General features: G+C 41.3%; 1 protein-coding gene across 1 annotated transcript; it reads right to left on the bottom strand.

Moving 5' to 3' along the window:
* Positions 1–1,213: 1,213 nt before the first annotated feature.
* On the bottom strand, positions 1,214–5,640 carry LOC111161316 (RAB9B, member RAS oncogene family). The gene is made up of 3 exons (XM_022524908.1): positions 5,608–5,640; positions 3,403–3,474; positions 1,214–2,264 (listed from the first exon to the last, which is right to left on the bottom strand). Exon 3 carries the CDS (start codon positions 2,220–2,222, stop codon positions 1,617–1,619), a length of 606 nt encoding a protein of 201 aa, XP_022380616.1. The 5' UTR covers positions 2,223–2,264; positions 3,403–3,474; positions 5,608–5,640; the 3' UTR covers positions 1,214–1,616.
* Between the last annotated feature and the right edge of the window lie 3,898 nt (positions 5,641–9,538).

Below are 9,538 nucleotides of genomic sequence, written 5' to 3'. Positions count from 1 at the left end.
CTACCTTGGGTCACTATTTTTTAACATAGATATTTTAAAAGTACGGATTTAAAGCTTTGCAGGACAAACAGTTCAACCAACAAGAACCAGACTGCATATTTGTAATACAGTATATAGCTAGCAGTCATGGTAATAAAAATTTGATAAACCATTTTTGTATTTTAATATGGTATTTTTAGGATATTTATACCAGGGTACGTAATGACTACTCAAAGCTCAAGAATTTATCCTGCTATGGTGCAAAAGAAAGAGCTGTGTAATTGCTATTAAATGCTGATCCCAGAATAGTTTGAGAATTTTAAAAGTCCCTCTCCAAAGTCTTAGCTGTTGTCTGAAGAAACATCCAGTGATATCCTGGCACTGAAACATATTTTGTAACTTGCAGGTTCATAGAACTTAGAGCTAGAAGGGACCTTAAACCAAATATCTAGCCAGGACAGAAATTCTTTTTATGGTATTTTAACAGGTGCTCATCTAGTATCTTCTTGAATATTTTCATTGGAAGGGAGTTCATTATTAAGGCAGTCCATTCCACTGTTGGACAACTCTATGAGAAATTCAGTCTATCATTGGGTTAAAGTCTGCTCTCTTGCTACTTTCAGTGTCTTAGATTGGCCAGTTGAACATACAGTGCAACATACAAGATATTAGTTCCTATAATTAGTTCCTATAATAAATATTTGTGTTAAGGAACCTTGTGAGAAAAGCCCATCATCCCCCAATCTTTTCTGAAGATTTCTCTGAGAGCAGAGCGCAGTGGAACAAAGGGCCATCAAAATTATGAGCAGAGAGCACTGTATCCAAAGCCATATACTAAGCAGCATTGCTAAATTGATAAGAGGTTGTCAGAGAAGCAACATCCCTATACAGCAAAAGTAGACTTATGAAGTAAAAGCAGACCAAACATTTATTTGCAAGGGTGGTTGGCATATTTAAGCATAATCCATTCACTAATGCCCTGTTACTTCAAACACAAAGAGTATAGTCAATTTCCAGTGTCATCAGTGTACCTCTTATTGAGATAATTTTTTTGAAAAGCTCAAATGGAAGCAAACCATATATAAGGATTCAAACAAGGCAGTGTATGTCATTATACTCTTATATGCCTAATTATCACAACCCTTTTATAATTGAAGCTTAGGATATCCTTGTTTGCATTATTATTTTTTCATTGTAATACAGCTCAGTCTTATTTTTTCTTCCTTTAGCAGAAATGTCAGAAACTGCTTGCCAAGAGTCCAAGGTGACATTTGTTAGTTGACTAATGGAACACTTTAAGGGATATCTGTAGCTCTTTAACTCCTTCATGCTGCTGGGTTCTAAGTTTAAACTGGATTTGAAAATATTTATATCTCTCAGGACTGAAGCTTTCTGAAATGTCCTGATACACACAAGAAGGAAACAGCAGAAATCACGCAAAATACACTTGGCTTGGTAAAGCTTTTTTCTTTTTTCTTTTTTTTACTTGCTCTTACAACCTCAATTTGAAAGGCCCTGATACACAATCACAACCTTCTCTCTTACCCTTTTGTGTGTGTGCCCTCTCAGAGGGGCACAGTTATTCTGACACTATTGACTGAACAATTTGTGGCACACTTTTAAAAGGCTGCCTGCTTTTAGCAGCATGAGGATCCTGCTTTGGAGCCACTGTTCAAGTCAATAGTGTGACCCAACATGCAATGTTCCAGCTGTTCCTCTACAGCCAACACCTGCCTGACAGCTTCTTCAAAGGCCACTGTCACATTAGTATCATCTTTGGCACTTGTTTCTAGATAAGGGTAATCCCCATTCTCCATGCACCAGGCTTGTGCCTCCTCAGTAGTCACTTGCCTATCCTCTTTGTCTACCTTGTTACCTAGAACTACAAAGGGGAAGTGCTCAGGGTCTTTCACATCTGCATAGTAGATGAATTCTTTCTGCCAGTTACCAAGGTTCTCAAAGCTCTGTCGGTCATCCACGCTGAAGGTCAAGAGGCAGCAGTCTGCTCCCCTGTAGAAGGGTGTCCTAAGGCTCTTGAAACGCTCCTGCCCTGCAGTGTCCCAGATCTGGAGAGTTACAAAACGTCCATCTACCTCCAGATCTCGATTTAAGAACTCTACCCCTATGGTGTGAAAAGCCTGGGAGTCAAATTTATTGGTTACATAACGGTTCATAAGTGAGCTTTTCCCAACTCCACCATCACCCAAGAGAATAACCTTTAAGAGCAAGGATTTCCCACTCATTGTTGCAGCACCAGATGGGGAGGAGTTTATAACCAAGAGAACCTGAAAATAAAAGAAAAAGTAGGAGGGAAAACAGTTAAACCTGAAACCGAAATCAGCTTCATAGAAAATTCTCTGAATTTGATGGCCTACTAATTTAATCTCTCTTGATTCATGCTCACTAACTAGATAGTACAGCAGAAGGAATAGAATCCGTTTGTGCACAAGGGAAAATAGGTCTTGTTTTTCTGAGGTCTTTCGCCTGTGCCAGGAAAATGGCTGAATGCCATGGGTAAATGGACTAGCAGATGGTGCTATAATTTGGTTCAGTTCTGACCCTATTCTAGAGGAGAGAGCCTAAAACAGGAATACCCCTCACATGTGGAACCATATTATTGGTTTCTAGTTTGACAGTTCCAAACAAGAGGCAAATAGTACAAAATTGATTTGGAGTTTGAATTCTATTCATGATGGACCCAAGAATTATTGAGAGAGAAAGCTGTATAAGTTGAAATTTTAATTCTGTCAGTAGAGTTTGGAGCTACAATTAAACTGGACACCAGAACTTGGAAGAGAGATAAAGGTCAAGTTTCTTCAGGAGTTTGCTTCATTATATTTGCATTGATATGGATACTGGCACAAATAAAGGATCTCCCAGAATTTTTTCTTCACAGAACAATGACATGTAAATTGATGATTGTTGACTGGTATCATTATAACAGCTATCAGTAAGGAAAAAAATCTTAAATAGGTTATTAATTTTTAGATTTTAGTTCTAATTCCATAATGGCACTAATGAAAATAGACTGTAAACTTTAAAGTGCTAATAACTATGTAGTACCCTTATTGTTACCTTCACAACATGTCTGTACATGGAATATCTAAAATGCAGCTTAAAATAAAAAGATAAAATGTTTGCTGAACAACTAACTGGTACTGGATTTTGTTAAGTACTTTCACACTAGGTCCATTGTGGGAACAAAACAATGATGATGCTAATTGGGTGTTATTTATGCAAGAGACCCAAAGAGATGAAAACCAATTGCTAATCAAAAGAGCACATGCAAAAGAGCTTCTGGAAGCACACACATTCAAAATGTAATTTGAAAAAGCCTCATTAGTCCTTAGTATTATATTGGTGTATGTGTACTAAATATTCCTTTTTAAGAGATCAAATGAAAAAAAATATATATATACCTACCCAGTTGGGTCGTTGCCACAATTTTAGTCCTTTCTTTTCCTTGTTGTTGTTTTATTCTTTCTTTTTAGGGTTCTAGAAAATGGATTGGGAAACATTATTATTAAATATCTATAATAAAACAAAGTTAAGGCTATATATAAATCTACTCAAGTCAGGAAAGAAACAGACCCACCTCAACTTACCTGTAGAGGATGCTTTTCACAAATATACTCAAGAGTTCAAAAGGCTACAAATGCTTAACATGGACAAAATAATATTATTACAAAAACTTTAACTTGTCCTAATGAGTGTACTTCATATGATTTTTAAAGTTTAATATTTTCCCTCCATTGAACTCTTCATTCAAAGTAAATATAGTCAAAGAAAGTAGACGAGGGGCATCTGGGTGGCTCAGTGGGTTAAAGCCTCTGCCTTCGGCTCAGGTCATGATCCCAGGGTCCTGGGATTGAATCCCACACAGGGAGCCTGCCTCCCCCCGCCCCCCTCTGCCTGCCTCTCTGCCTACTTGTGATCTCTGTCAAATAAATAAATAAAATCTTAAAAAAAAAGAAAGTAGATGATATTGACAATAGGTAATATTCAGGAAAGGGAAAGCACAGAGGAGTCCAAGACGTGTTGAAATCCTAAGTCAGAGATGAAACTCCTTCCCTTTATGTCTACCAATGTTCCTATCTCCAAGCAAGTTGTTAATGCATTCACCAATCTGCCTTGAGGTTGTCTCTGAAATTGATTCCACAAGATCAGAGACAAGATAATTATGTTTGGAGATTCCCTGTTTACAATGTATTCTCTTGGCTAATTATTTTACTCATTAATTTTGATCATCTGTCTCGAACACAGGTTTTAGTATTTAGCTGGCTTTATTAAATTAAAACAAAACTTCACTTAACATTATAGTTAATTATGGTAAGAATGTTATTTAAGCAGCATCAAAAGTGCTGCTCTAAAGAGAAAAACAGTTCTTAGATTTGTTGAGTATTCTTTCTTACTGAGGAATAAAGAAGACTGTAAGAAATCTCTATTGCCTAATAATCTTGTGATTTTTTTCAAATATAGATAAAGCATATAATAAGGAATTCATTAGAGACCTAAATCAGTAATTATGAATTTAAATAATGTCTTCTAAATTGATAGGGTTTATCCTCTTTCTTGGTCTATATCTACTCCAAAAAATTTTTGAGTTTTCTACCATTACTGATTTTTGTCCTTTTTCCTGCTCTCAAATTGCTGTCTTTGGAACTAGCTCAAGTAACAAACATTTCTTTAAATGGAGATGAAACAAACATTAGCACACTTCTTTATTCTTTATACTGGTCTATAGGATAATTTTGCAGACTGCTCATTTAAAAAAGGAACAGAGGGAGTACAAACTTGGGTAACAGTATTGGTAGTATTAAGGGCCTGTGCCGAATGATCTTCCTTAAGTTCCTGGCAAACAGTTGTTCACCTCATTAAACAACTCACTAACCCTACTTTCCCGGCTGTGGATAAAATCAAATGATGCATCAAGGACTGAGTGAATGTGGAAACCAAATACTCAACTCAGGAATAATGACGAAGTATTAATAACCATCTGAGATAATGCTGCAGTTGTTTGTGCATTCCCTATTTGGTCATTTGCACATACAACTTCTGGGTATATAGGCTCTATACCAGGGAAAAGGAAGGAAAAACAGTGTGGCTCCATGTCAAGTGCACTGGGTCGGCAGCAATCAGGAAACAAAAGTCTTCATCACTACTATACTATGCCATTCATTTATTTTGTGAACTTGAGCAGGTTATTTAATCTTGCTTTTTTTCCAATATCTTCCTATATAAATACAGAGCTGATAATACCTGCCTTACTTAAATCACAGGATTTAGGGGAAAATGAATAACTTATGAAGTTTGTGAAGATTTGTAAGCATGTGTTGAAATTTTTGATTTGAGATTTTTGTTCCTCTTGCTCTTCCACCTCTTTTCATTCACTGTTGGGGGCCTTGTGACTCAGTATTAACCCTTCTCAGAAAAGGCTTGCCAGTAAGAAGATCACAATTCTTCCTTTTCCCTTTCTTCAATATCTGAGAGGGCTTTGTTCCCCAACAATTTTGAGTATCTTCATACACCACAGAATCTCAGCATTGGAGGGGCGAAAGGATCTTCTTGTCCAATCCTGCTACTGATTACTGAGAAAACATTTGAGTGCCTATTGTGCTCTGTCCTTACCAAGGTAACCCTCTGCTCTCCTTCACTGTCTCCAACTCCCATTTGTTTCCTGAAAGTAAAATTGAATACACTTTAGACAGGTCTCCTTGCCTTCAGTCACTAAATCCTCTTCTTTCCTATTCTTTCCCAGTCCTCTGCAACCATCCTTGCTTTGGCCCACATCTAATCTTTCATCTATCTTATCTACTGTGAAAACTTCCTGGCTCTTCTTTCCCTGCCACAGGTTTCTCCCTACCTCCTTTGCAAAGCTTCATCATTTGAGCACCCATTGGGTGTAGACACTGTTGAAAATGCATACATTTTTAAGGCAAGGTCTTACCCTCAAGGAATTTATGAATTAACATATAAGCTTCAGATCTCATGATTTACAGTTGAAATGGTATCGTTATACTGTCTTGTTTTGTTTAAAAACCTTTTTCCCCCCTAAGTATGTCTTTCCTACACAACCAAATTTTAAATTCCTGGATGGTAAAACCTGTTTGTATACATCTTTGAAGCCCTTCCAGCATGCAGCAAGTGTATCCCTCACATGGATAATCAATAATATTTGCTTACTAATTGTTTAGGTGGGTGCTCAAAACTAATGCCTCTGAATAAACGCCAAGGTACAAGAGATCTGCAGTTCTGTAAGATGCCCTAATACTATTATTTACTTGTGACTAAAGAGAAGAAGTTATGGACTTATCTGGCTCACTTTCTAGATGGGACTTAACAGGAATTTCACCTGTTGAAAGTCAGTGGCAATGTGCTAGTTTCCTTCCCCCTCCCCTACATTTTTAAGATGAATACATAAATTTCTCCATCCCCACCAAATATAAGAGCAGTATAATTATCTCCACATTATGTTTTCAGTGGATACTGCCATTCCCATCGTCATTATCATTACTTGAAAATAAGTGTGATATCCTTTAGTACATACTCAAAAAGGACTAGCATAGTATGAAAGCAAATTGAAAATTTTTTTCTTCCCCAAAATATGCCAGATTAAAGTCAAACCTTAAAAGAAGATAGCATTAAGGAGGCAATGGAATTCTTTGATAACCCTAAGTACATTTAATGGAAAGTCAAATCCTTTATGCATCCTGTTTACGTCCCATATCAGTGTAGGATTTTGAGTAAAATGTTTACTCTAATTTTAGTGCTATTCAGAGAAAGATCTACCTTTAAACAACTCAAATATCCTAGAGATGCAATTCCCCTTTCTTATCCCACTTCCCACAATTAACAAGAATTTTCAAAGACTAGTATATTCACTTTTTTCTTCAGTTAGAGTCTAAGTCTCAGACAATAAGGTAAATTAGAAATTCACATAACCGATATTCCCTAGTTTTCTTTGTTCTTCAACACATTTGAAACCTTTTGAATCTGCTGTGCCTGCATCCACACAGCTTATTAAAATTATTGTATTTCTTTGGGGATGCTTAGGAGTGTGTGTGGGGGGGGGAGTGTGGAAGGAAGCAGTACAATGACGAGAAAGAGGTTGAAGCTTTGAAAACAGAACATTTTAGTGTGATGATGGAGAGAAGAGAAATAGAAAAGCAAACTGGCATCAGTTCAGTTGCCATGGGTGGAATGATGCTCAAATCCATAGGACAGTTTGTTTGGGAGTAAGTGTTGAGAGGGATGTGGTACTGCAGGGCTGGGGGTAGGGGAAGAGCAGCAGGGGAGAGCGAGGCAGTGGATGAGAGTGGCCCTGGTGGTAATCTGCACAGGGGAGGAGCCATGGTTGAAGCTACAGGGAAAGCCTATCTTGGTGACACACTGGTTGGGCTACCCAACTCACTGTGATTCCTGGCACAATATTTGGAAAATACTGTACTGGAGAACTGGGCAGGGCTTTCTTTAACTTACGTAAAAATCAATACAAATAAGAAATGATTGCATCTTTGAGACCCTCTACCTTAAATGGTGTAGGTTGTTTCCAGTACAACCTGATGCTTGTTCGTGGGATGGGGGAGGGTTCTGTAGCGGGGAAAGCCCTCTGACACACTGAATTCATTGTGTAGAGCAAACAAGCTATCAGCTACATTCCTGCTCTGAGTCCAAATGCCACGCTGTCACGCCTCTGAAACGCTATTCCCACATTTATGACCATATTTATATTCTATATGCAACCAGAAGGGTTCAATGTGGAATTTCACCTCTAATTTTTCACTCCTCACAACAGCAACTCTAGGGCTATAAGCCCGAAGGCACACTAGATAGCAATTTGGCCCTGTCCCAGGGCCACTTCTTCCCAAATAGACTGCCAGAAAACAGCTAGTGAGGTTTGGGTGACATGGAGTAGAGCACAGGGGAAAGAATCTTCCTTAGGAGATTGGGAATGCTGTCATCTCCAGGACAGGTCACTGCTGGGGATCTAGAAAGTGAGATGTTACGCACAGTTCCAACTACCTCGGACCCGGGTCATCCCACCTCATTCACATCTCTCAGAACAAGCGGCTGTGGCGCATGCGCACTGAGCCACACCCGTTCCCCATGGAGCCGTGCATCTATCTGCGGGGCTTTGGCAGCCGCTCGGAATTACTCAGCAACGCCCCCCTCCATCGTCACCTTCCCCCCCCCCCCCCCCCCTCCCCCCCCCGCCGGTCCCCGGCCCTCTTTCCCAAGGTGCAAATGCCTGGGGGGGGGTCACCTAGACCTCCTTTTCTCCTTCTTCCCACAGGGCCCCCACCTCCCGGCCTCCCGCGTCCACTGGCCGCTAGCCCCTCTTCCTGCCCACGCACCCGCACCTTACCCAATACAATGGGAGAGAGATGGGAGGGGGCCGCGGGTACCAGGCAGGTCAGCTCTGCGTGCCCGCAGTCCGGCTCCTCAGTGACACGGTCACCGCTCCCGCTGCCTCCTCGTCCTCGGTGAGGCACCTAGAGCAGCTCGGACCTCGGTGGCCTGACAGCTGCCGCTCGCGCCCGCCACCGCCGCCGCGCAGCGTCTCGCGCCCGCGCCCGCCAGGGAAGGGGGCGGGGCCCGCGCCGCCTCCTTGTGCCCCCTTCTTGGAACTGGAGACTCGGCCCCGGGGCCTCCGGTCCTCGCGTGTCTAGAGCGCTCCCTGGCCCGCTCGCTCTTTTTTCATGCTCAAGGTCCAACCCTGGCCTCCCTTGTCCTCGCCCCTCTTCTCTGATTAGTAGGCACAATGACAGTGGACCGACAAATACTGCTCTTCCACTTAGCTCCTCTGCTGTTTGGGGCCACGCCCCCATTTCCCGCAATTACCCTTCAGCCTGCCTCATTTACCTTTCCTCCAGACCCTCTGCTTTTGCAGAGGATACCACATCCTCTGGTTTCAAATAACTCAGGGAAATCCATGATTTCAGCGCATTACTAGGCCCTCTACCTGGGCACTGCTCATAAAATTCTCTTGGCAATCCAAACAGAAAGGTTCACATGGAAAGCTCAGGCCTGAAAGACACGCTGCCCTTTAATCTTAACAGTTACCTTTCTAGACGGCCACACAGAGAGTATTACCTGAGGTTTCTGGACATGCTGCTGGGGTAGAGCACAGTGTTCCAGTTGTGCTTAGCCATCCAGCCAGTCCCTTCTTGTCTCCTGTGGCCCTCTGGTACCTTCAACTAGTTTGTGATTTTTTTTTCCCCTGAAAGCAAAAGAGGATGGAGCTCCTGGGGTCATTTAGCTTGCACTCTGACTCTCTGTCAGGCCGATCCATCTCCGAAGGTTCTCTGATGTATGAGAACCTGTGCCTGTGTGGCACTGGCCCTCACTCACCATGTGTACCCTCAGGGCTCTCACATATGCTCTCCCTCCACCTGGGCCACTCTCTCTCTTCACAAGTCAACCACTCAATCTCACAGGCCTCAGGTTAACTGTCACTTCCTCAAGGTAACCTTTCTCAATAGCCCCAGAATAGAGAAAGTGCCCTGATTTCTTTTCTGGTGGCCCCTTATAGCCAGCCTGCTGTATTTTTCCTTCCTAA

The sequence above is a fragment of the Enhydra lutris genome, unplaced genomic scaffold (genome assembly GCF_002288905.1).
Source record: "Enhydra lutris kenyoni isolate GAN:26980312 unplaced genomic scaffold, ASM228890v2 scaffoldscaffold83, whole genome shotgun sequence".
NCBI classification, from domain to species: Eukaryota; Metazoa; Chordata; class Mammalia; order Carnivora; family Mustelidae; genus Enhydra; species Enhydra lutris.
The sequence above is the reverse complement of the archived record's forward strand: the minus strand, read 5'-3'. Positions and strand labels throughout refer to the sequence as shown.

Bases quoted from the DNA above. Each gene is read 5' to 3' on its own strand.
- LOC111161316 (XM_022524908.1), bottom strand. From the start codon at position 2,222: ATGAGTGGGAAATCCTTGCTCTTAAAGGTTATTCTCTTGGGTGATGGT.